At 45.1% G+C, this 27,581-nt stretch overlaps 1 protein-coding gene across 2 annotated transcripts in view; it reads right to left on the minus strand.

Annotated features, from left to right (window-relative positions):
• FAN1 (FANCD2 and FANCI associated nuclease 1) overlaps positions 1-27,581 on the minus strand; it is a 55,323-nt gene that overhangs the window by 2,824 nt on the left and 24,918 nt on the right. For both annotated transcript variants that reach the window (XM_056572538.1, XM_056572539.1), the window contains exons 8-13: positions 26,869-26,988; positions 24,960-25,124; positions 23,954-24,119; positions 23,301-23,404; positions 22,919-23,113; positions 17,748-17,876 (exon numbers count right to left, since the gene is read on the minus strand). In XM_056572538.1, coding sequence (XP_056428513.1) covers positions 17,748-17,876; positions 22,919-23,113; positions 23,301-23,404; positions 23,954-24,119; positions 24,960-25,124; positions 26,869-26,988 — 879 coding nt within the window. The remainder of the gene's footprint in view (positions 1-17,747; positions 17,877-22,918; positions 23,114-23,300; positions 23,405-23,953; positions 24,120-24,959; positions 25,125-26,868; positions 26,989-27,581) is intronic.

Below are 27,581 nucleotides of genomic sequence, written 5' to 3' on the forward strand. Positions count from 1 at the left end.
TAAATTAAAAACAAAGGAAAGAAGGGCTAGCCAACTGCCTTAATGAATACTTCTGTTCAGTTTTTACAGAAGGAAAAGGACCTCCATTAGGGAGGGAGACGAATGAATCATTTGAGGCGTGTGTCTTTACAGAGGAAGAGGTTCTACATTTGCTGTCTAAAGTGAAGACAAATAAGTCACAGGGGCCTGATGGGATACACCCAAAATTATTAAAAGAGCTTAGTGGTGAGCTAGCAAAACCGTTAACAGATATATTTAACCAATCACTGGTAACAGGAGTCGTCCCGGAAGATTGGAAATTAGCAAATGTCGTGCCCATTCACAAGGAAGGTAGGAGGGAGGAATCAAGCAACTATAGGCCAGTAAGTCTGACATCAATAGTGGGAAAATGAATGTAAACCCTACTAAAGGATAGGATTGTGGAACATCTAAAATCCCATGATTAATCCCAAGATGAAAAACAACATTCGTTTACTTCAGGGAGATCATGTCAAACAAATGTTATTGCTTTTTTTGATTGGGTGACCAAAATAATAGCTGGCGGAGGGGCAGTAGACATTGCATATCTCGATTTTAATTAGGCTTTTGACACTGTCCCACATAGACTAATAAACTACAGTCAGAGCTTGGACTCCCATATTGTTGAGTGGATTAGGCAGTGGCTGAGAGACAAACAGAGGGTTGTAGTCAATGGAGAATATTCAGAGCAAGGTCTTGTTACCAGTGGGGTACCTCAGGGATCTGTAAAGGGACCAATATTGTTTAATATCTTCATTAGTCATATCCAAAAGGTCTCGATGGTAAGGTATGTCGTTTTGCTGATGATACAAAGATATGTAACAGGGTTGATGTTCCTGGAGGGATACGCCAAATGGAAAAGGATTTAGGCAAACTAGAAGAATGGTCAGAACTCTGGCAACTGAAATTTAATGTGGATAAGTGCAAGATAATGCACCTGGGGCGTAAAACCCTCGGGCAGAATATTTGACACAGTCCTGACCTCAGTATCTGAGGAAGGGATTTAGGAGTAATTATTTCAGAAGACTTAAAAAGTAGGAAGAAAATGTAATAGAGCTTCCGGAAATGTTAGCAGAATGCTTGGATGTATAGGGAGAGGTATAAGCAGTACAAAGAGAGAAGTGCTCATGCTGCTGTACAGAACACTGGTGAGACCTCACTTGGAGTATTGTGCATAGTACTGGAGGCCATATCTCCAAAAGGATATAGATACTCTAGAGAGAGGGTTCGTAGAAGAGCTACTAAACTAGTACATGGATTGCAGGATAAAACTTACCAGGAACGATTAAAAGACCTTAACATGTATAGCTTGCAAGAAAGTAGAGACAGAGGGATTATGATAGACTTTTAAATACATAGGATTTCCACATCCCTGATATTCTATCGACCCGACACCCGGGACAAGTAGTTTTGGGCACCAGGCAGGTGAATTGTTCATAGATTTAGCCCTGTATCGGGCTAGCAGGGACAGATTATTTTTCTTTAATGCCAGTGTGAGGTGCAGGAGCCGATGCAAGTCTGCACCTCACACCGGCGCTCAGAGTGTATGGAGGGGGCAGTGGCGGCCCCCAGCTGATTTCAGTAGCCAGGAGCCGCTGCTCGGAGGCCCCTAGCTGGCGTGAGGGGATCTCAGGAGCGAGGGCAGAACCCGAGGACGGTCTGCAGGAGATGATTAAGCCACGCCCCCTCATCCCCCCCCCCCCCCCCCCCCCCCCTCCCGGAGGATGGAGAGCACAGCTCTGCATATCACAGGAAGACAGGGGGAGAATGAGGACGTACACAGCTCCTCCCTCCCCCACACACAGCCCTTCCCTTCCCCCTGCTCTGTCTACACAGGACCTCATTTACCATGGGGAGGTTTCAAGTATTCACGGGGGAAAATACAGAGTGGGGAGAGGACGTGTGTAAAGGAGACTGCACTGCACAGGCTGGGGATTTCACCTCACACAGGCTCAGGTGAGGAGGCCGAGCATGCAGGCGGCGGGAAGGGTGGTTGTATATGTATGTAATGTATAATTAGGGGGGGGGGGGTGTATCAGCGGCGGGTGTATGTATGATGTGTGCATATGTATGTGTCATGTGTATATGTGTATGGTGTCTAATGTGTGTATGATGTGGGGTGTATCAGCGGCGGGTGTATGTATGTGTGCATATGTATGGTGTATGTGTCATGTGTATATATGATGTCTGTATGGTGTATGTGTGTATGTTAGGCATGATATAGGGGGCAGCGGCAGGTGTATGTATGATGTGTGCATATGTATGGTGTATGTGTATATATGTGTGTATGGTATGTATGATGTGTGTATATAATGTATATTGGGGGGGCAGGTGTATGTATGATGTGTCTATGTATGATGTATGTATATACTGTATAATATAGGGGTCAGTGGCCCGGTGTATGTATGATATGTATATGCATGTATGTTTTGTTCAGGGGCGGACTGACAAGTGCTGCCAGTTGTGCCATCTAATTTTATTTATTTTCAGTTGCTTTTGGCCACCCGCACTAAATTGCACCCCCAGAATCCCACCCCCTTCATACTCGCCCGCCGACCAAGAGCCCCACGGCTAAAAGACGATAGCTACAGCTCTCCCGTCGCTAATAGCCTGGCATGCTGCGATCGCAGTGGCCGCTATTAAACCATTAGATCAGTGCTGTCTAAATTGACAGCAGTGTCTAAAGGGATCTTATATCCATCCCTGGTTGTCTAGTGGGGTGGATCGTACTATTTTGGTTGAAATTATTTTATCTACCAGGACAAGTGGATTTTCTTGAGGGACAAGAAGATTGTGTTCCGCTTTAGTCCCTTGGACAAGTATTTTTTTTTTTTTTTTTATTTCCACACCCCTGAGAATATATTGAAAAGATTAAAAACTACCACAAGAGGACATAGTTTTAAATTAGAGGGGCAAAGGTTAAAAGTTAATATTAGGAAGTATTACTTTACTGAGAGAGTAGTGGATGCATGGAATAGCCTTCCTGCAGAAGTGGTCGCTGCAAATACAGTGAAGTTTAAACATATATGGAGGATATCCTTATGCTTATCCCATGCAAGATAGGGCCAGGGACTATTGATAGGATTCAGATTACCGTATTGGGCAGATTAGATGGGGCAAATGGTTCTTATCTGCCAACACATTCTATGTTTCTAAGTGTATCACACATAGTACAAACATAGGCTAATCCTCACCCTCTGGTTCACAATGGAGCACGCCATCTCCAGCATGGGCCCAGGCTCAGCTCACCAGACTAGGGCAGTAGTACAAGCTCCCTGTTCAGGGAGAGGCCAGGGCCTAGAGATTGTGCACCTATGTACTTAAACGGGTTTTCTCAGCACCCTGTAACATGTTTCGCCACACAGCTATGGCTTAGTTAGGAGGCAGTGGAGGCCCCTTGCAATCCTTCCTCACTTCATTTTTATGTCCCCAACTAAATCAATAATGATACCTTTTGTTATTTCTCAAGATCTTAAAATAATTGATATTTGGGTTTATTTATGGATAATTTGGGTTTGTCTGTTTTCAGTAAAAATAAATCTTGACATTTTCATATCTTGTCATATCACAGTAGAAGGAAGGATCAAAAGAAACTTGCTATATTGTAAAGCCTGATTAATAGAGTTGAGCGAACTTACAGGAAATTGGCTCATAGCGAACCTCGCAGCTCGGCTGTTGATTACTTTAGTCTGCATAAATTAGTTCAGCTTTCCAATGGCTCTGGTTGCCTGGAAAAGTCTGGTATGACAGTCTTAGGTCTCCTAGGTCTGTATCTACCTTTTCCAGGCAACTGGAGCGCTTGGAAAGATGAACTCATTTATGCAGACTAAAGTAATCAACAGCCGAGCTGTGAGGTTCACTACGAGCCAATTAACTGTAAGTTTGCTCAACTCTACTGATAATACCTCCCTCTCAAACTTTAAAGGAAATCTGTCCTCAGTTTTACCTGCACTAACCTGTCGGGACAGAAAGGTAGTTCAGGTGACACTGTTGACAACCGTACTTACCTGGACCTGTTCTGTACTTTGGTTCTTCCGTGCAGTGGCGTTGCGACCCGGGTGCGGGGGGTGCGGCCCGCACCGCGTGACACCAACCTAATGGGGTGACACCAAGACGCTCCGCAGCACCCACACCCCCTCCCCAGCTACACTGACACCCCCCTATGTGCCCGACCGGCATCCCCCCCCCCCCTTTCAGTGCGCCCATCCGTCATCACGCCCCCCCCTCACCTTCACCAGTACTGTGCCCGGTGCATTGCCGTGGAATGAGATTTGCCATAGAATGAGATGGTCCGCCTCCATCACATCCTATTGGCTCTCTCGTCACGTGACATATTTAATGCACCGGCCTCCGCTCCCACGTCTGCGCCGGCCTGACGTCACACCGCATGGCCGCGCAGGGGGACGTCAGTTACGTCACTCGCATTGCGCCCGGTGAGAAGGATCGCTGCGCTGGATGGGTGAGTGTGTGTGTCTGTCTCTATCTATGTTTGTGTGTGTGTGACTCTGTGTGTCTGTGTGTGACTCTGTGTGTGTGTGTGTGTGTGTGTGTGTGACTCTGTGTGTGACTCTGTGTGTGTGACTGTGTGACTCTGTGTGTGTGTGACTCTGACTGTGTGTCTGTCTGTGAGTGTGTGTCTCTCTGACTGTGTGTTTGTGTGTGTCTCTCTGTGTTGTGTGTGTGTGTGTGTGTGTGTGTGTGTGTGTGTGTGTGTGTGTGGAGACTTTGACGCATTGTGGGGAACCTGCAAGGGAACCTGCGGCCTAATGTGGGGGGTCTATGCTACCTAATGTGCGGAGTCTATGCTACCTAATGTGCGGAGTCTATGCTACCTAATGTGCGGAGTCTATGCTACCTAATGTGGGGAATCTGTGCTACCTAATGTGGGGAAACTGGTACCTACCTAATGTGGGGAAACTGGTACCAAATGTGGGGAATCTATGCTGCCTAATGTGGGGAAAAGATGCTACCTAATGTGGGGAAACTGCTACCTACCTAATGCACCCCCCCTGGCAGTAGCACCCTCATCATCCGCCAGCAACTACCCCCCCCCCCCCCCAGCAGCAGCACCTCCATCAGCAGATCCTGATGGTGGATGATGGCGGTGCTCCTGCCAGGAGGATGATCCTGCCGATGGATGATAGGGGTGATACTGCCAGGGGGGATGGCCAGTAGCACCCTCATCATCCTTCAGCAACACCCCCCCCCAGTAGTAGCACCCCGATCATCCACTAGCAACACCACCAATACCCCCCTCCCGTGGTAATAGCATCAGCTAACGGATGTTGAGGGGTGTTACTGCGGTTGTGGTATTATATTCAGAGGGTGCACTGTATGGCAACGTTATATTCAGAGGGCGCAGTTTGTGGTAGTATTATATTCAGAGGGCACAGTGGGTGGTAGTATTATATTCAGAGGGCGCAGTTTGTGGTAGTATCAGAGATGAGCAAACTTACAGTAAATTCGATTCGTCACGAACTTCTCGGCTCAGCAGTTGATGACTTATCCTGCGTAAATTAGCACCATTTGATATAAAAGTAAATGTTTTCCAGTGGAGTACCCCTTTAAGTAATTCTGGGAGCTGTATATTTTAAATGGTGAAAACTTCTTTAACACTTTCCTATTCTGTGGCAACTGGTATATCTGATTATTATACTGGAATTTCTCACAATGCGCTACAACAGTGGTGTCTGTCACAATAAGCTAAAAACTTACTGAGGGGGGGAAGGTATGGGGGTGACACCATTTTCTACCGCACCGGGTGACACCAACCCTAGCAACGCCACTGCTTCCGTGGTATCTTTTGTTCCAGGGCAGACTTGGAGCATGGGGCGGAGCTTCATGACATCACCACTGCTGTTTGCTAGCAGCGGGACCCAGCAGAGAAGCAGGAGCAGTGATGTCAGAAAGCTCCACCCACGCTCCAAATTGGCCCCGAAACGGAAGATACACCGGAAGATTGCAGAAGAACCAGAGCACGGAACAGGACCTGATAAGTACTGCATAATGTCATCTCCACAAAAGACCTGCCATTTTAGTTTGTGTGCCCATTTTTCTCCTGCTTTCAACACATCAGATTCAAAGAACTGATTATGCACTTGCTGCCTAAAACAATGCATTGGGAAAGTCTTTAGTTTTCATACTTTTTAATGACTCAGCCTTGTGCTACAATTAAAAAAATTATTTTGCCCCCATCTTTCTGTACTCCATACCCCATAATGACACAGTATGTTACAAATCTTGCTTACTTATGGAAAAAGAACAAAAATATTGAACTGACATAAGTATTCAGACCCTTAACTGCAGATCCTTTCTAATGCTGTCGGGCTGGATGGGGACCATTGTGGAAGCCATGTCCAGGCCTCTCCAGAGATGTTTGGTTGGGGTCACACCAGGGCTCTGACTGGAACACTCAATGACATTCACAGTTGTCCTTAACCCTGGTCAGGGTTGTAGGAAAGTGGAATAGTGCAAAGTTCAGAGATATTAATAATGAAAACCTAATCTAGTCTCCCTGTCCTAGCTGCTGCCACCATTATTCGTCACTGTAAGGATTTTATTTGGAGGAAACAGGCACTGTTCATCACCTGCCGGACATGATAAGAATGGAGGCCAAAAAGATCAGCTTTGGCTTCATTAGCCCAGAGAATCTTGTTTCTCACAGTCTGAAAGTCCTTTAGTTTTTTTTTTGCAAACTCCAAGCTGGGTCACTCTGTCATTATATATATATATATATATATATATATATATATATATATATATATTGGAGTGCTCCATTTATGGTTGTCCTTACGTTTCCCCCATCTGCACAGAGGATCTTTGGACCTCAGTAAGTGACCATTGTTTTTTTTTTTGTCACCTCTTACCAAGGCTCTTCTCTCACAATTACTATAGATCAGGTTCTTACAAACTTCTTTCATTTAAGAATTAGATCACTGTGGAGGTCACTTGTGCTCTTGGGAACATTCAGTGCAGCAGAAATATGTTTTCTACCCTTCTCCAGATTCATACCTCCACACAACCCTGTATCTGAGCTCTATAGGCAGTTATTTCCACCTCGCGGCTTGGTTTTTGCTCTAATAAACATTGTCAGCTGTGAGACCTTATATAGATAGGGCCATGTCTTTACAAATCCTGTCCAGTCACCTCAATATACAACCGATGACTCAATCAAGGTGTAGAACCACCTCAGAGATGATCAAGAATGCTAACATTCTAGTGTCATCACAAAGGGTCTGAATACTTTTTCCTATTTCATAAATTTGCTTAAGTTCCTGCAATAATCCATGTAATTTGCTTCACCTGTCAGTCTTGTGTTATGGCTGGTTGATGCACATTGTTAAAGGTTAAACAGTGCCACCTGGTGGCTAGTATAGTTATTTTGTACAAAATAATAAAGACGAAGATTACAGATAATCTACCCAAATATATTTGAAAATTTTATTTCAAATCAGCAGTGCCCCCAAGTGATTGGGGCAGTATACAGATTTATTGGCTGCCTATAGAGATTAACCCCTTAAGGACTCAGGGTTTTTCAGTTTTTGCACTTTCGTTTTTTCCTCCTTACCTTTTAAAAATCATAACCCTTTCAATTTTCCACCTAAAAATCCATAATATGGCTTATTTTTTGCGTCACCAATTCTACTTTGCAGGGACATAAGTCATTTTACCCAAAAATTCACGGCGAAACGGAAAAAAAAATCATTGTGTGACAAAATTGAAGAAAAAACGCCATTTTGTAACTTTTGGGGGCTTCCGTTTCTACGCGGTACATATTTTGGTAAAAATGACACCTTATCATTATTCTGTAGGTCCATACGGTTAAGGAAAAAATCATAACTACATGCAGGAAAATGTATTCGTTTAAAAAGGTCATCTTCTGACCCCTATAACTTTTTTATTTTTCCACGTACAGGACGGTATGAGGGCTCATTTTTTGCCCCGTGATCTGAAGTTTTTATCGGTACCATTTTTGTTTTGATCGGACTTTTTGATCCAAAATACGCTTTTTTGGACTGTGGAATTTTTTTGCGTGTACGCCATTGACCGTGCGGTTTAATTAATGATAATATTTTTATAGTTCGGACATTTACGCATGCGGCGATATCACATGTTTTTTTTTTTATTTACACTTATTTTTTTTTATGGGAAAAGGGGGGTGATTCAAACTTATTAGGGAAGGGGCTAAATGACCTTTATTAACACTTTTTTTTTTACTTTTTTTTTTTGCAGTGTTATAGCTCCCATAGAGACCTATAACACTGCACACACTGATCTCTCATGCTGATCACTGGCGTGTATTAACACACCTGTGATCAGTGTTATCGGCGCTTGACTGCTCCTGCCTGGATCTCAGGCACGGAGCAGTCAGTCGTCGATCGGACATCGAGGAGGCAGGTAAGGGCCCTCCCGGTGTCCTGTAAGCTGTTCGGGATGCCACGATTTCACCGCGGCGGTCCCGAACAGCCCGACTGACTAGCCGGGATACTTTCACTTTCAAAGCGGCAGTTAGCTTTGACCGCCGCTTCTAAAGGGTTAATACGGAACATTGCCACGATCGGCAATGTGTGGTATTAGCCGCGGGTCCCGGCCGTTGATGAGCGCCGGGACCGACGCGATCTGGCTGCGACCCCGCTTCATATCGCGGGAGCCGGCGCAAGACTTAAATATACGTCCTGCGTCGTTAAAGGGGTACTCCGGTGAAAAACTTTTTTCTTTTTAAATCAACTGGTGCCAGAAAGTTAAACAGATTTGTAAATTACTTCTATTAAAAAAATCTTAATCCTTCCTGTACTTATTTTTTTTTTTTATCAGATAATTTTTATTTAAGTTTTGATTTATAACATATTTAAACAGCAACATACAGTCCCCAACAACTCCCCACGCCACCCCCCCCCCCCCCACACACACAGAACAAATCTGTCTCAACCCACCCAAGCTCCTCAATCCATAGTAGAGTGAAAGTATAATCTTACTCCCTCAATCCCATAATAAAAATACAGGTGAAAAGTAGAGCTCATACCCCCATACCCAAGCATAATCACATCACCAGCGGGTTCCCATCAGGTCATACAAACTCCAACTTCCACACATAGCAGGAGGGCAAGCACATCCACAAGTCACTTCCTCAACATCTCACAAGTCATCCATTCAGTACACAACTACATACCAGCAGCATTCCTTCCTTTAAGTGGTATTCACAGGGGAGGGGTCAAACCTCCGTACCCAGGGACCCCAGATACCTTAAAATTTTCGCTCCACTTTGCGCTTGACATTAATTCCTTTTTCTTACCGAACCACATGCATTACTCGTGTGATGAGATCAGCCACCTCCGGAGGAGAGGATCTGATCCAGAATTGCGCTATCAACTTCCTGGTCTGATATAAAATTCTCACAATCCCCTTCTCCACCACTAAAGGCTCCCGACTACATCCTATCAGCCCAAGCAGACATTCCCTGGGGTCCCTAGATATAGTTACTCCATAGACCGATCTAATGAACTGCAGCACTCCAGTCCAATATGTAGTCAAACAAGGACACGTCCACATCATATGTACAAGGTGTGCCTCCACCTCGCCACACCTCGGGCAGGCAGAGTCAGACCTCATCCCTATTCTATGGAGGAAAAGTGGAGTTTTATATACTCTATGTATAAAAAAAATGTTGAGACAATCTGTAAGATTCCGATACCGACAGAAAGGGGGTAAGCGCCAGTACAATACTCCACTCCTCGTCAGTAAGAACCCCAAGGTCTCTCACCCATTTGGACCTAACCGTAAGAGGGAAGCCCTCATGATAAAAGGAAAGCAACTCCCCATATAGCCAGGAAATCACCCCGGCCGATTCTCGCTTCCGTACAACTGATTCCAATACCCCATTAGATTGTACAGTTAACAGTCCCACCCGATTCTGTGACTCATAGGCATGACTGATCTGTAGATATCGGTAAAAGGAGGAGCGTTGTAGGGCAAACTCCACATGCAAGTCCTCAAAGGACCGAACTACCCCCTGATCAGCCAATTGACCCAATTCACAGAGTCCCCTCCTCTCCCAGAACTCAGCATCAGCAAAAGAATTAAAAACAGGCAAGCCTGGGTTATGCCACAGCGGAGTGCAGGCAAGATAACCAGTAATACCCAACTGTTTTTTCGCGTGGCCCCAAAGCTTACACAGTAAGCGAGTCATGGGAGAGGAGTCCGGAGGTCTGGTAAGAGCCCCAATCTCTACGATATGTAGAGGTATTCTGCCTCCATGCTGAAGCATAAACAATCGACCTGTAGGACCCAATGTAGATAGTGCAGCCCACCCTCTCACCTGATGCAGCTGTGATGCAATATAGTATAACCACGGATTCGGTAGAGCAAGCCCTCCCGCTAATTTACCCCTCTGTAACGTTTCTAGCCTAATCCTGGCAGTCTCGCCCCCCCCCCCCAAACTAATTGTCTGAAAAGTCGTTGAATCCTCTGAAAGTGGGCCATCGCAATCCAAACCGGAGAGTTCTGCAGTATATACAATAGTTGAGGCATGAGGACCATTTTGGCTAGATTAGTACGCCCCACCACCGAGATTGGGAGCCTGCACCACACCGACACTTTTTGAGAGCTCCTGTCTAGCAGGGGGAGGAGATTGTGAGGGACAAAGTCATGTAAATCCCTAAGTACTTAAAACTAGAGACCACTTGTATTTTTTAAATAGCAATTTGAGGGATATCTGGCAAAGGGTCAAGAGGCAGCAAGACCGATTTATCCCAATTAATGAGCAACCCCGAGAAGGACCCAAATTCCGCAATAAGGGACATAACTGGGGCCAGCGAGCGTGCCGTGTCCCCCATAAACAATAACATGTCGTCGGCATATAGGGCCACTCGTTCTTCTATAGTCCCATACCTAAACCCTGAGATATCCGGCGACCTCCGTAAAAGACAAGCCAGGGGTTCGATGGCTATGGCAAAAAGTAAGGGTGACAAGGGGCACCCCTGCCGTATACCTCTCTGTAGGGCAAATGACTGTGAAATCTTACCATTAACTCTGAGGCGAGCAACCAGACTTTGATAGAGAAGTTTAACATAGGAGAGGAACCTATGGCACTCATTACTCTCCACAAATAATTCCATTCGATGCTATCAAATGCTTTGGCAGCGTCCAATGAAAAGACTGAGCGAGCCCCCGTACCTTCTTGAGACATCTGTAAATTTAGATACACCCTCCTAATGTTATCCACCGTAGACTTGCCAGGCATAAATCCAGTCTGATCCCCATGGATCAGAGAGAGTATGACCCCCGCTAATCTGTTAGCAAGCACCCGAGCCAGCAGCTTCACATCTGCACATAAAAGGGATATCGGTCTGTAGGAGTCCGCACATAGGGGGTCCTTTCCAGGTTTTGGGATAAGAACCACTATGGCTTCCATCATGGAGCGAGGCAAGGATCCCACTAAAACTGCCGTAACAGCCGACTACCCACAACAGCTGCAGTAGTAAAATACCAGAATTTTTTTTTATAGGCCTCACTCGGGAGGCCATCAGGGCCGGGGGCCTTCTCGTTATTAGCGTCTTTTAAGGCTAGTTCCAGTTCCTCCAGAGAGATGGGCGAGTCCAGCTCGCCCCTCTGCTCCAGAGTAAGGGAAGGCAACCTAGCCCCACGTACATACTCCTCCAACGCCCCCTCAGTGCAGGAGGCTCTAGATGAATACGCGTCCCTATAGAAAGCCAGCATTACCCTCATAATCCCCTCCTCATCAGTGACCTCACGACCTTGCTCATCCCTCAGACAACTAATAAACAACATCCCCTGCTGTGCCCTGGCAATGGAGGCCAACAGTTTACCAGTACTTTCACGACATTCAAAATAACGTTGCTTAACAAAAAAACGCTTATGTTCAGCCGCCTCCTCCAGGTACGTTTTATAGTCACTCTGGGCCCTCAACCAGGCAGCCTCAGTCCCCGGGGAGGGGGCCGAGACATACACATTCTCAGCTCCAACCACCGCCCTTCTCAACTTCTCGCCCCTTTCCCTAGTGAATGATTTATGAATACTAATGTCACGTATGAACAGTCCACGTAGATAAGCCTATAGAGAGTCCCACACAGCAGAGACCGAAGCCGAACCTACATTCAGGGCAAGAAAGTCCCGAAGTTCAGCAGAAATAATCTCCGCTGTAGTCAACACCTGTAACCAGAACGGGTTCAGTCTCCACAAGGGGCGCTCCCCTCTAGCACCGTCAGTAAAGTCAAGTGTGAGCCTGATGGGGGAATGATCCGAGAACCCTCTAGCCAAATACTCTATATCCCGAACCAACCTAGCCATGTCCCCGTCACCTATCGCCAAGTCAATTCTAGAAAGGGTCCCATGCGTAGCAGAATATCAAGAGTACTGCAGTTCAGAAGGATTGCGACAGCGCCACAAGTCAAACAGGTCAACCGCAGACAGTATGTTAGCAAGTCCAGTCGGCCTAGAGGCTGGGGGGAGGGGCTGCAATCCCCAGAACCTATCCACAGAAGCATCTAGGACCTGGTTGAAGTCGCCACAGATAAGGATAGGGCTCACAGGGAAACCCAAAATAACCCGAAACCCGAGAGAACCCGATGCATGACTCCACTGCTATAGGGGGGAGGGATGTACACACCCACAATGATCACTATATGGCGAGACACTTCCGCCAGCAGGCAAACATCTCTAGCATTGACCCGGAGGGTAGATGAGAGAACACTAAACAGGATAGATTTATGGATCAATAGACTGACCCCTCTAGCATGAGAAGAGAATGTAGAATGGAACGAGTGACCCACCCAGGCCCTATGAAGAACCTCAGTGGTGTCCCCCGTCAAATGAGTCTAAGTGAGACATAAGACAGCCGGCTGAAAGTGTCTCACCGCATTAAAAACAGCATATCATTTTGATACATCCCCCCAACCCCCTAGCATTCCATCCTATAAAATTAAAGACCGCCATCATGCATCCAGTAATAAGTAACGGCCCCAAAAACAATAAACACACTCAATGGGTTCAGGCGCACTCTCAAAGGGAGCAGTCTTGTAAAGCAGTCAGTAGCGGAGGGAGAGACGGGAAAACCAGACAGACAAATGAATAACAGCAACCCAACACCCAAAACCAACATACCAACACATCCACTCTAAGCGCTGCGGCTCACGGCATCTAGGAGCGCAAACGCCAAGCATTAACATGCAGCTAGAGCACTTCTGCAAATAGTCATACGTTAACATATCTCTTTTGAACCCATGTCAATACATCCCAACCTAACTGACACCCCACCCCCACAAGATGAACACAAGCATTACAAGACAGTATGGAGTATAAAACAGCTAAACAAATCCCCCCCCCCCCCTCCCCTCAACCCCACCACCCCCACAAGATGAACACAAGTATTACAAGACAGTATGGAGTATAAAGCAGCTAAACAAATCCCCCCTCCCCTCAACCCCACCACCCCAACATCAGCATCCACCCCCCTGCGGAGAGTGGCAGTTCAAGGAAGAAGAACACTCAACATCAGCAGTCCACACAAGTGCCACGTCAGCCGGTACAATAGAAGATCAATCAGGAGCAGGTTCCGGTGCGCCCCTCCGGGCCCTCTGGCGCAATTGAAGTTCATGCGTGTCTAGCCACCGGACCGCAGCATCCACTCCCTCGAAGAAATGGGTGGTTCCCAAGGCAATCACTCTCAGCCCTGCAGGGTATAGCATAGAATATTGTATATCCAGGGAGTGCAGTCTCTTTTTAACATCCATAAAGGAGGCGTTTCTTCTGCACCTCCTCTGAAAAATCCGGAAAGAAGGATATGACATGGTTGTCCACGGTTACCGGCTGTTTCTCCCTAGCCAGTTTAAGCACCAGGTCCCTGTCACGATAATGTAGGAGTTTCACTAGCATAGATCTCGGCGGACCACCAGGAGGAAAAGGTCGCATGGGGACTCAATGGACCCTCTCTACAGCAATGAGAGGGGTCAGGTTATCAGCTCCAAACACCTCCTTGAGCCAACTTTCCATGTACTCTGTAGGAGAACGACCCTCACACCTTTCAGGCAGTCCTATTATCCGCACATTGTTTCGACGCAGACGATTTTCCAGATAATCTGCTTTAGCTTTGAGCATGGGCATGTCCTGACCTTGTTTAGTAGAGTCCCGGACCAAAGGAACCACAGTATCCTCCACATCACTAACTCGCCACTCCACTGCAGAGGTGCGCTCCGTCACTTTTTGCAAATCATGGCGCAAGGAGATAGCAGACTGCACAGTGCCCACCTACCTGAGCAGTCAGTTGGGAGAGGGCAGAGTTGCACCTTTGTATTTCCGCAAAAACTGCAGCCAGAGTAGGTTCAGCCGTAGGCACAGCAGGGGCAGCAGCCACCGCACCAGACAAATCAGGAGGGGTACCAGGCAGCGATACATGGGATCCCGCCACAGAAGCCTGCAGAAAAGCATCATAGTCCTCCAGAGAGTCCATTGGGGTCCCCATATCCGCCATAGGAAGAGGGGCCTCCTTGTGGGCAGGTGAATCAGGGGATTGTCGTCTCAGTGCAAATTTCTCCAGCTTAGCCGTCACCTCCTGCTGTAACGTCAACGTATTCCCAGATGAAGAAGACCCACTGGCCACCTGCTGGGAGGGACCTGCTCCCTCTTTATTCCTCCGACCCATGACAAAGTCCAGGCAATGTAATAGTAAGAGCACACAATACGGTAAAACAGGCGCCACAGAGTTCTCTCCAACCGGATAGTCCACCGACCCAGCAGCAGTTTAATAATCAGGTAGTGCCACCAGCAGGGGGGGGAAGCACAGAAGAAGCAGGGGTATCAGTCTAGCAACAAGGAAGGGGATCCAGGCAGCACTCCCAACCACTGACAGAGTAACTCCAATACGAGTATGGCAGAAGGGGTCAGAGGGGGGGGGGGGGGGGGGGCTCCCCCCAAATCACAATAGCAGTTCAATGGGGTGGCTCCAGCAGTCCCCCCCAGTAGATCAGCGGAATCCTGCAGGTTCAGCCACACAGGTGCCCAGGGGGTCTCCCCGCCTGCACTCCCGAGGCGGCAGCTAGTCCCGCTCCCCCCAAGCACAGAGCTGTACTCACTAAGTGCGCAGGGACTCCGGAAAGAGCGGTGCAGCTTATCCTCCTCGCACCTCCGCGTCGCTCCGTCCACCGGAGACCGCAGGAGAGACAGGGCCGGGTGCCCTCGCTCCCTCACACAGGATGCCGTTCACCGCCTGCCACGGACTTGGCCGGAAGCTGAGGAGGGCCCCACAGGATGAAGGCTGGAGAGCACGGCAGGCCAGGACCTCGACCTCACCAGCTACCCCTGCCGGGACCGGACACCAGGAGCCGCCGCGGTGAAGCTTCGGAGCAGGTAGGGACGTCTTCAGTCCCCCCCAGGAGCACCACAGAGGGGGGACCAGGCAGGATAGATGACGTAGGGTCCCAGGCTCTGCGGCCTAGCACACCGCAGGCCTCGATGCGCTCCCCAAACTCCTCCAATTGTCACAATGGGGGCACCGCAGGAGACCCCAGAATGGTGGGGATCGCGCCTAGAGGGACCGGAGCCTTAAATCAGCAGGATGGCAGAGATAATGGAAGGATGGAGCTCAGGATGGCAGGAGCTCAGCGCTCGCACGTCCTCTCTGTCGGCCATGCAAACCACGCCCCCTTCCTGTACTTATTAGCTGCTGAATACTACAGCGGAAATTATTTTCTTTTTGAAACACTGAGCTGTCTGCTGACATCATGAGCACAGTGCTCTCTGCTAACATCTCTGTCCATTTTAAGAACTGTCCAGAGTAAACAGAAATCCCCATAGCAAACATATGCTGTTCTGGACAGTTCCTAAAATGGACAGAGATGTCAGCAGAGAGCACTGTGCTCATGATGTCAGCAGAGAGCTCTGTGTTTCAAAAAGAAAAGAATTTCCTCTGTAGTATTCAGCAGCTAATAAGTACAGGAAGGATTAAGATTTTTTAATAGAAGTAATTTACAAATCTGTTTAACTTTCTGGCACTAGTTTATTTAAAAAAAGAAAAAAAAAAAAAAAAAAAAAAAGGTTTTCACCGGAGCAGCCCTTTAACCCCTTAAGGACGCAGGACGTAAATGTACGTCCTGGTGCGGTGGTACTTAACGCACTAGGACGTACATTTACGTCCTGTGCATAACCGCGGGCATCGTAGCGATGCCCGTGTCATGCGCGGCTGATCCCGGCTGCTGATCGCAGCCAGGGACCTGCCGGCAATGGCCGACGCCCGCGATCTCGCGGGCGTCCGCCATTAACCCCTCAGGTGCCGGGATCAATACAGATCCAGGTATCTGCGGCAGTGCGCGATTTGAATGAATGATCGGATCGCCCGCAGCGCTGCTGCGGGGATCCGATCATTCAGAATGCCGCACGGAGGTCCCCTCACCTTCCTCCGTCCGGCTCCCGGCGTCTCCTGCTCTGGTCTGTGATCGAGCAGACCAGAGCAGAAGATGACCGATAACACTGATCTGTTCTATGTCCTATACATAGAACAGATCAGTATTAGCAATCATGGTATTGCTATGAATATAGTCCCCTATGGGGACTATTCAAGTGTAAAAAAAAATTTAAAAAAAATAATAAAAAAATATAAAAGTAAAAAAAAAAGTGAAAAATCCCCTCCCCCAATAAAAAAGTAAAACGTCCGTTTTTTTCCTATTTTACCCCCAAAAAGCATTAAAAAAATTTTTTATAGACATATTTGGTATCGCCGCGTGCGTAAATGTCCGAACTATTAAAATAAAATGTTAATGATCCCGTACGGTGAACGGCGTGAACGAAAAAAAAAAAAGTCCAAAATTCCTACTTTTTTAATACATTTTATTAAAAAAAAAATTATAAAAAATGTATTAAAAGTTTTTTATATGCAAATGTGGTATCAAAAAAAAGTACAGATCATGGCGCAAAAAATGAGCCCCCATACCGCCGCTTATACGGAAAAATAAAAAAGTTAGAGGTCATCAAATAAAGGGATTATAAATGTACTAATTTGGTTAAAAAGTTTGTGATTTTTTTTAAGCGCAACAATAATAGAAAAGTATGTAATAATGGGTATCATTTTAATCGTATTGACCCAGAGAATAAAAAACACATGTCATTTTTACCATAAATTGTACGGCGTGAAAACGAAACCTTCCAAAATTAGCAAAATTGCGTTTTTCGTTTTAATTTGCTTACAAAAATAGTGTTTTTTGGTTGCGCCATACATTTTATGATATAATGAGTTATGTCATTACAAAGGACAACTGGTCGCGCAAAAAACAAGCCCTCATACTAGTCTGTGGATGAAAATATAAAAGAGTTATGATTTTTAGAAGGTGAGGAGGAAAAAATGAAAACTTAAAAATTTAATTGTCTGAGTCCTTAAGGCCAAAATGGGCTGAGTCCTTAAGGGGTTAATGTGCATTTCAAACAACATTATTTAATAAAACACAGATTTGGTCTCCATCCGGGTAAACAGGATCTACGGGGGAGATTTATCATTGCCTTCCTGACATTTTATTGGCAGAAATTTGTTGCAAAATTTTTGCTCAATTTCAAAATAGGCAACTTTGGGAAAATTGACTGTGAAATGCAGTGCTTTATTCTTGACTATGCAGTGGACAAGATTTATTAGCAGTCATTTTTAAAAAGGCATAAATGTGTCATAGTATTAAAAGAGGCAACTGCACATCTGCTGCTACCCTTCCAATGTGTTACAAGGACCTGCTTACCTTAAATGTTTTCTTCTGAACATTCCACACCACTAGATCAGGGAGTCCTCCTCTAGAATGACGAATGTCTTTGGACATTTTCCGGCAAATTCCACTTATTATTGGTCCACCAAGACAGGACACAAGACCCTTTGAGCAAAGCAACAAGTCTTATAAGGAATCCAAAGGCCCACATGTATCAACAGTGACTTATTCTGGCCCAGTCTTACAGATACCTTATTAAAATCATATAGTAACTCAGCCCATAGCAATGTCCGCTTGGCTAACAAACATCGTAATGTGGTGCTTAACACACATCTCTAGATTGGATTTTACCAAACCTCTGTCAAGGTGTTAAAGGGGTACTCCGCCCCTAGATAACTTATCACCTATCCAAAAGATAGGGGATAAGATGTCAGATCGCCGGGGTCCCGGCTGCTGGGGAGCCCCGGGATCGCCGCTGCGGCACCCCGCTGTCATTACTGCACAGAGAGAGTTCGCTCTGCACGGAATGACGCGCAGTACAGGGGCTGGAGCATCGTTACGTCATTGCTCCGCCCCCCCATGACGTCACGGCCTGCCCCCCTCAATACGAGTCTATGTGAGGGGGCTTGGCGGTCATCACGAGGGGCGGAGCCATGACGTCGCCGCTGCGGCACCTCGCTGTCATTACTGCACAGAGCGAGTTCGTTCTGTGCGTAATGACGGGCGATACATGGGACGGAGCAGCGTGACGTCATGGCTCCGCCCCTCGTGACAACCACCACGCCCCCTCACATAGACTCGTATTGAGGGGGGCAGGCCGTGACGTCATGGGGGCGGAGCCATGACGTAACGATGCTCCAGCCTCTGTACTGCCCATCATTACGTGCAGAGCGAACTCGCTCTGTGCAGTAATGACAGCGGGGTGCCGCAGCGGTGATCCCGGGGGTCCCCAGCAGCGGGACTGCGGCGATCTGACATCTTATCACCTATCCTTTGGATAGGGGATAAGATGTCTAGAGACAGAGTACCCCTTTAAATCATGGCTGTTGCCTTTACACTTGCCTGGTGTAAACTGCATTAAGGGTACGTTCACACTGTGCAATGCAAGCGGAATTCTGCAAGTAGAATTCCGCGCAGTGCACAGTACTATCAGTGTAAATGGGTCTTCAGCGAGACTCGTTCACACTGCGGAATTTCAGCGGTGGACAATTCCGTCGCTAAAATTGTTCTGAGCAAAGAAAGAACATGTTCATTCTTTGCGTGGAATTCCGCAAGTACTGAATAGCCGTCAATGGTGACGGTGCAGTGCCCTGCGGTCCTACCGCCGAAGTATTTTTGGCGGCAGTCGCCTGATGAAATCTCTGTTAGCGGATATTCCGCAGTGTGAACGTACCCTTAATAGGAGATTTTTGTATTAAACAAATTGTCACAAATAACACACACAATGCACACAAATACATTCACATTACAGATATTTTGTTTCTCTATTTTACCTCGAGTACAGATATTTTTTTTTTAAAGTACTCGCCGATACCAATTGCCGATAATTTTTTCTATGTCAATTGACAGTTGTTTTTTTTGTTTTTTTTTACTGGGGAAAAGGGGTGTTTTTTCAGTTTTTATTAGAGGAAGGGCTTTTTTATATTTAAAAAAAGATTTTATTTTTTTAAAGGGGGGGGGAGGAATTCAATCTTTTATAAGGGAAGGGGTTAATTCACATTATTTATTTACACTTTTTTCTTTGTCCCCATAGGGCACTATCTGTAGATTGCATACACTGATCAATGATATGCCATACTATAGCACTGATCCGTGTTATTGGCGCTCCTTTAACTACTGCCTGCTATGGCTAGCAGCAGTAAAGGAGCGATGATTGGATGGCACGTAGCCTAGTAAGGGACCTCCGGCCATCCTCACAGTTGATCAGGAAACCGTGATTTTACCGCGTTGATCCCTCTTTGCTAACCAGCAGTTAACTTCAAGACTTTTAGATGCTGCGATCTAAAAGGTTAATGCCGGACATCACCGTGATCAGTGATGTTCGGCATTAGCCACAGGTCCCGGCTATGACGTGCGCTCAGCTGCTGGGCGTGCTGCATAGTTTGGCACCTCCGTGATACCTGCCAGCGGGGGTCCCGCCGGCGAGTATCGGATTAGGTATCAGGTATCACACGTGCAAATGTCCAGTATTGGTCCTGATACCGGTATCGGAACATCTCTATAATATGCATTTCATTGCTTATGAGGAATTATTATCTAGCATGTAGTTAATATGTCCATATGCATTTATACATGGACACTATGGGGGAGATTTATCACAAGATTTTTCACAACCTGTCCAGAGGAAAAGTTGATGAGTTGCCCATAGCAACCAGATTTCTTCTTTCATTTTCACAAGGCCTCTGCAAAATGAAAGAAGCCATCTGATTGGTTGCTATGGGCAACTGGACAACTTTTACACAGGTTTTTATAAATATCCCCCTATATATAGATCTATACAATATATGTAATGGCCCCTTATGGTTTATCTGTTTGCAAGTAAGGTCTCTTATAGTAAATGAAAAAGAACATAGATACTATTAACCCCTTGAGTACCTGGATATGTATGTATTATTTTTTTTCTACCCTAGTCCAAATATCCTAATATTAATGCATCTGTGGTAAGGGTATGTTCACACGGTCAGGTTTTTAATTGCAATTATTAAACACAAAGCCAGGAAAAGATCATAATCACAAACAGGATGAAAATGACAGGTAATTGTTATATAGATAACACCGGATCCACCATCCACAATAGGTGATGGTCACAGCTCCCCTCTTCCTTTCTGAACAGGTTAAAGAGCATGCCTAGAACACCATTGAAAATCAGCTTTAGACCACAAGTCCCCTTGGTCCATGTGGCTGCAGTAAAGCAAATCTCGAATGCTGTTAACAGCAGCTCAAACAAGATGGCTGGCCCCAGAATCATAAACAGGCAATAAAATATAACAAAAAAAACATGCAAGTAGTAATTCATAAATAAATCAATATGTAAATAAATGAATGTATTGGTATTTGATTTTAATAAAAAATAAAGTGATGCATTCACTGTTAGTGGAAGGTTAGTAAATTATTAGCACTTTATATGTAGCAGCTCTTGTAAGTCTACATAATAAATAATTTACTGATAAATACATATCAGTCCAGATCTGCACAAAGAAGGGTCCAGTTTGATGTTAGTTTTATTGTGTATACTTAGTTGTATATCACATTATGCCATAGAAAAAAGGCTGACAGGGATGTTGCATGTGTTACAAATAGTCTTATTTTTCAAAGGATAGAAGCAGTTTACATACTGCCATATGTAAGGAGTTAGTCATGTCCGCAGTAAACCAGTTTCTGTCTACAGTCTTGTAATTTATAGAGACCTTTGTGGGGCCCTTCTCCTCTACAGAGCAGGCTCACTATGCTTAAAGAACTAATATTGCCTGAAAAACATGCTTAAAGGGGTATTCCGGGCAAAAACATGTTATCCCCTGATGTCTGATCCCAGCCCCCCCCCCCCCCCCCCCCGCCCTGCCCCGCGATCTCCCTGCTGAATCTCCAGTTTCTGAAACCTCCGGGTTTCCGGGACTGGGGATGTCACACCACGCCCCCTCCATTAATGTCTATGGGAGGGGACGTGACATCCGTCACGCCCCCTCCCTTAGACATTAATGGAGCGGGCATGGCGTGACGTCACGGAAACCCGGTTTCAGAAACTGGAGATTCAGCACCCGCATTCTATGCAGGGAGATCGCGGGGGGGTCTCAGAGGCGGGCCCCCCTGCGATCAGACATCTTATCCCCTATCCTTTGGATAGGGGGATAAAATGTTTTTCCTGGAATACCCTGTTAATAAAAAAAAATACTTAGCTGCTATCTTCCCGAACTCCACCATAAACATGCTTGTACAGCTTGGCTAAACAGGCATGTTCTTTCTATTGGGGAGAAGATCTGCAGCAACATAGGAACATCCGGTGAAAAGTTTATTTCAGGGAATGTAATAGGACTAGACAGAAGATGTCAGGAGACAGTTGAGAAAGTGGTATGTCTATGGCATTAAAGTGTACTTTACATTTAACAAAACATTTGACATGTCAAAAGTTTTTATTGGTCAGGGACCCCCACCAATCACTAGAATGAGTGGGGAGAAGAGCATGGTTATGTACTTCACTCCCCAGCTTTCTGTCTAGCTTCAATGACCACCACCATAGAAGTCTAGTGAAGCTGGACAGAGATTTCTGTGAGCTGGGGAGTGAAGTACACCATCGCCCTCTTCTTCCTGCTCATTCTAAAGATCGGTGGCTTAAAGGATAAAATAATAGCCTGGACAAAATCTATTTAGGTGAGCCTAGACACTCACAATTCTTTAGAATAAAGGGTCAACAGAAGTAAATCCGTCTTCTATACAAGTGAAAAGTGAGTCTGCTGCAGTTCCCTACACAGCTGGTTGGCCAAACACCACTGTGCGGGAAAAAAAACTATGGATGGGGTTTCATCACTAAAACAGGGGGTAATACATCTTATCCTAAGAAACCAATCAGGGTTGTCAGCTGTCTGTATGTTCCTGGACAGTCCATAAAATAGGGGACTCCTGTACACGGTAAATGTTTTTTTTTTTAATCCATGTTATTTTAGCAAGAGGTTATTAGTAGTGTAAATATAATTATTTCTCCGATCACAGTAAATGCTCAAAGTTTTTACATCAATGTTCTGAGCAGTAGACATATATCACTTAAAGGGTTACTCCACTGCTCAGCATTCGGAACAAACTGTTCCGAACGCTGGAGCCGGCGCCAGGAGCTTGTGATGTCATTGCCCCGCCCTTCATGATGACACGCCCCAACCCACCCCCTCAATGCAAGTCTATTTGAGGGGGCGTGATGGCTGAGTCATGCCCCCTCCCATAGACTTGTACTGAGGGGGTGGGGCGTGATATCATGAGGGGGTTATGACGTCACGAGCTCCTGGCTTCAGCGTTCAGAACAGTTTGTTCCAAACGCTGAGCAGTGGAGTACCCCTTTAACATTTATTACGCCTTTAAATGTCTCTGGGAAAAATGAAATCTGTGATTTTTGGATAAGCTGTCCAGAAAAAGAAAATATCAGGTTGGCAACCCTGACAACAATGTGTCTCAAAACTTTGAAAGAAAATGATAGGGACCTTATAATAGTGTTCTATCAGTACCTGAGCCTGTTGTAATGAGGAGAAACGCTCCCAAACAACTAATGCTGCGGATTCTCCTAGATGTGCATTCCATACATCAGCCATCATGTCATGCAGAATTTCAGCAGGCGAGTCCTGGAGCAGCTGGAGACGATTTTCTATGGCATCCTTTCTATTCTCATAAAAACTGTCTGTATGCAGATCCAGGGGAAATGCCTGTGAGAAAGCAAACAAAACAGTACAATGTAGAGAAACATTGCTGCCATGATAACCAAGCCTTGAGTCACTGGTATTGCATACCCTCATCTATATTTAGTCAGTATAGTTGGTAACAGTACATGACTGCAGCTTTATGCTTTTATCACCCATACCATCCAGAAAGTAAGCATTCAGTTACATGTACCTGATAGGAATTTCTGAAGACGTCGGGGATACCCTCCATGAAGATTATATCCCACATGAACAAGCCATACAAAGTACTAAATGTGGATCCTTCCCCATGAATTCCTGTAAAGGGGACAAAATATTACTTTTCGGTAACATTCATATAAAGAAATATTTTCATACTCATTTACACCATATGTATCTGATATAAAAGGGGTATTCTGTAGAATATTTTTATAAACCTGTATTTACCCTCTTTACTATCCCACCCCCACAGTCCCGATGCCCTCTGTGCTGCACTTCCTTGTGTTTGTGTTGCACAAGGACCTCTCCGTTCAGCATTTCTGTGGGCCCAGCAGTGTACTGCCTCAGCCACTAATATGATAGGAAATGTCCTTGTGGGACATTGACACTAGAAAGGGCAGCACAGTGGGGGACCTTCACCGAAACAGTGGTGGGTGTGAGCACAATTAAATAGAAAAAAAATCTCTCAACCCTCTTTCCCTCTGGACAATATCTGCACCTAGCCAATACAATACCAATAGATTATGTTCCATGGTAGCATGACTGTAAGGGGCATGATAGCCATATAGAGTAAAATCCCAAATCTGCCATCTGTATTCAAGATCAGATTAATTCGAAATGCAGAGGAATTGTAACATGTAAACATACCTTGGTCAAAGCCGAGCTCTCTGTAATGTGCCAGCGCCAGCTCTTCAACTGAACACATGACAGTGGAAAGAGTGATTTCCCCCCCATCCTCCTCTGCCAGGTTCTCCATCAGGAACACAGATTTTCCCATACCAGTCTGAGGATACATCTTGCCTTTGATGGTAACCTGCATATTAGCAGCAAAGTACATATTTTTTTTTCCTACATCTTATACTTTGTCAAAATTAACTGGGGAAACTTACATTCTGTTAACACATACAGCATATATATTTATGATGTTGATGTATACTGCAAGGTACCAATAGGCCTTTAGTGTAGGGACTGAGAACCATAAGCTTCTAGGAGCAGTCCAGTCCTGAAAAAAAGAGGACCGCTGGGACCCCCCGCAATCTCCCGTACGGGGCCCCAGCTCTCCGGCCAGGTAGCGTGTATCGACCACCGCACGAAGCAGAGGCCGACACGCCCCCTTAATTCATCGCTATGGCATGGCTGGAGATTGCCGAAGGCAGCGCTCCGGCTCTGCCATAGAGTTGTATTTAGGGGGTGTGTAAGCCACCGCTTTGTGCGGTGGTCGACACGCCCCTTCCGGCGGACTGCCAGGGCCCCATACGGGAGATCGTGGGGGGGGTCCAAAGAGTCAGACCCCCTGCGATTTGAAACATATCCGCCTCCCGTTGTTGATCTGGGTCAGAGATCCAAACTTGATATCCAAATAAAAGCAGTGGCACTCCAAGTAGGTGAAAAAGGTGTTGTCTTTATTCACTCCATAGTGAGCTACGTTTCGGCAGCCTCACGATGCTGTTATCAAGCCACATGAAACGTAGCTCACTATGGAGTGAATAAAGACAACGCCTTTTTCACCTACTTGGAGTGCCACTGCTTTTATTTGGATATATATTTGTACAGTATACATTTGGTTTAATTTGACAACCAAAAAACTTTTCTTTCTTATAAAAATTTACCCCAGTGTTTTAATAGTTCCTCTAATGTTTGATATCATGCTCACATGTGGGACGTCTTCTACGTTGATCTCAGGAAGTTCATTGAACATATTGCGAAACTTCTTGCAGCTAGGAGAGTCCCTCATTCTTACTGCTCGCTGGTACAGGGAAAGCTGATGTCCTGTTCGTACATAAGGGTCCGACAAGCCCTCCAGAATAAAGGGGATTGCCTTAAACAACACAAATGAGCTCAGAACAAAAAGCGTTTCCATACATAAACTTGTACACTACCAATAGCGTTGACTTCATATTTAACCTGGGTTCTTGCAGTTCATGTTACTGATGATCAAGAGATCTCAATTGGTTTCAAGATCTGTGGCGTTCACTGTCAGATCCGGGATAAAATGTTATTTCTTAAATAATAGAACTTCTGAAAATGATGATTATAGAGTGTAAGTTTTATGAATAATAAAGCTGCAATGTGGTTTATCTGCATGGCATTTTATCTGAATGGATATGCTGTATAAGGCCTGCATGCAGTGCCCACTGTACAGTGACAATAAGTAATATACTAAACAAATGTGAAAAAACATAGTATGTGTGCTCCCACCTTCTACATGAGGAGACATAAGACAAAAAAGCATTACATTATTTGTAAGGCTTAATACTTTAAGACAGTTTTCCTATCTCCCATTTGTTTGCCCAGCACATTTGACTAAAAAAAAAAAACAAAAAAAAAAAAAAAAAAACCTTGAGCCTCCCCAATCATTTGTCCTAGTATGATTTTTCTGTCTTCTTATTTTCCCTTTGCCTTGAGTTCTTGACTTTTCTTGTCTTGTTACAACATGTATCCAGCAAGGGGCGCTATGACCGGCATCACAGCACTGCTTGCGTCTATGTGCAAATTCATATAATTTTTCACATACACGAATAGCTGTGTCCTAACTACAGCAATGCCTCAAATATATGCAGCTGAATAGCACTGCAAGTGAGTATACTCAGAAGCCAACCTATTTACTTCCAAAGAAGTACAGAGTGGCAGCTGGGCACTACTGCACATGGCATGGGCACTTCCAATAACACTGCTAGATCCATTGGCCAGTCTTTTTTCTAAACAGTGTGCCTCTAGCTGTTGCAAAACTACAACTCCCAGCATGCCTGGACAGCCAAAGGCTGTCCAGGCATGCTGGGAGTTGAAGTTTTGCAACAGCTGAAGGGCACACTTTTTGGAAAGCACTGGCATAGGCAATAGTGAAGCAGAGTCTGCATAAGTGTGGCCGCCATTGCAAAATAACATTGGTGGCTAGGCTGAAAATACAATGAGAGGTACCTGAACTAAAATAAAGATAATAAATACTAAGAAATTGACACAAGGAGCTCAATATAACCTTTAACAAATTTAAAGGGGGCATTCTAGAATATATATATATATATATATATATATATATATATATATATAATCATTTTTTTTTTAATAAAGAATCAGGCTCCTGTTAAAAAACAAAAAAACATGCACTTATCGCTGATGCCCCGCCTCATTCACTGATTGGCTGCGTGGGCAGGTCCTTGTGCCAACACCAACACAAGGCAATACTGTGCAATGGGGACTGACACCTTGAAAGTGACTGGGAGAGGGGAAGGCAAGTGTATTCTTTTTTTCTATCTATTTTATTTATACTGTATATTACAGTAGGCTCAGCCCTATTCTTTATTAAAAAAAAAAAAATTTATTATATAATATATATATATATATATATATATATATATATATATATATATATATATATATATATATATATACATACACACACACACACACACATACATACACACATATTCAGCCTAAAGGAGTGTGTGTATGTATGATCTGGATTGTAATTCTCAAAGATTTCACACATTTGTAGCCCCCAGAACTTGCATACTGTACGTTCAAGAGTGACATCCAGAGTTTAGTACTAAGACCAGTATAGTTACTTTCTGTGCACACTTCAAATGCTGATGCAAATTCAAGACGAGTCGATCCCACCAGCGCCCTCTACTGTCTGGACAGTAAACAGTTTGGGACAAGAGTGTCTGTAGTAACTGAACGGCTTCCTGCAACACAAAGGATGTTTTTCATTATACAACATTCCGGAGGGAAAAATGTTACATAAGAAATTCTTCATACTGAGTCAATAGTTGGTTAAAACTAACAACTTTTTGTTACCTAGCTACCACAATAAAAAAAATAAATAAACACATAAAAAAACAAAAAATGCAATACATTTAGCAAAGCTTAAAGCATAACTGTCATTTACATAATCTTTTGACATGTGGTCCAGACATGTCAATAGTTTAGATCGCATCAGGTCTCAGACCCGAGACCCACTACTGCTTCACTCCAAGGATGTCAGACAAATCAGACTTCTTTACTGCAAGGACTATAATGCAGTGATTGAGTCGGATGAGATGGGCAGCCAGGGAACGAAGCGCGCTGCCACACACTTTATCGGGTTACAACTGCGGGTCTCAGGACTGAGACTTGGTGTTATCTAAACTTTTGATGCGTCTGGGCAACATATAAAAGTTTATTAAAATGATGGTAACTCTTTAATGCAAGGATTATTCATTTAAAGCCTATATAACAGATTCCGTTATATATGACAAAAAACGGCCCTGCACATAGGGGGAGATTTATCAAAACCTGT

The sequence above is a fragment of the Hyla sarda genome, chromosome 4 (genome assembly GCF_029499605.1).
Source record: "Hyla sarda isolate aHylSar1 chromosome 4, aHylSar1.hap1, whole genome shotgun sequence".
In the NCBI taxonomy this organism is placed as follows: Eukaryota; Metazoa; Chordata; class Amphibia; order Anura; family Hylidae; genus Hyla; species Hyla sarda.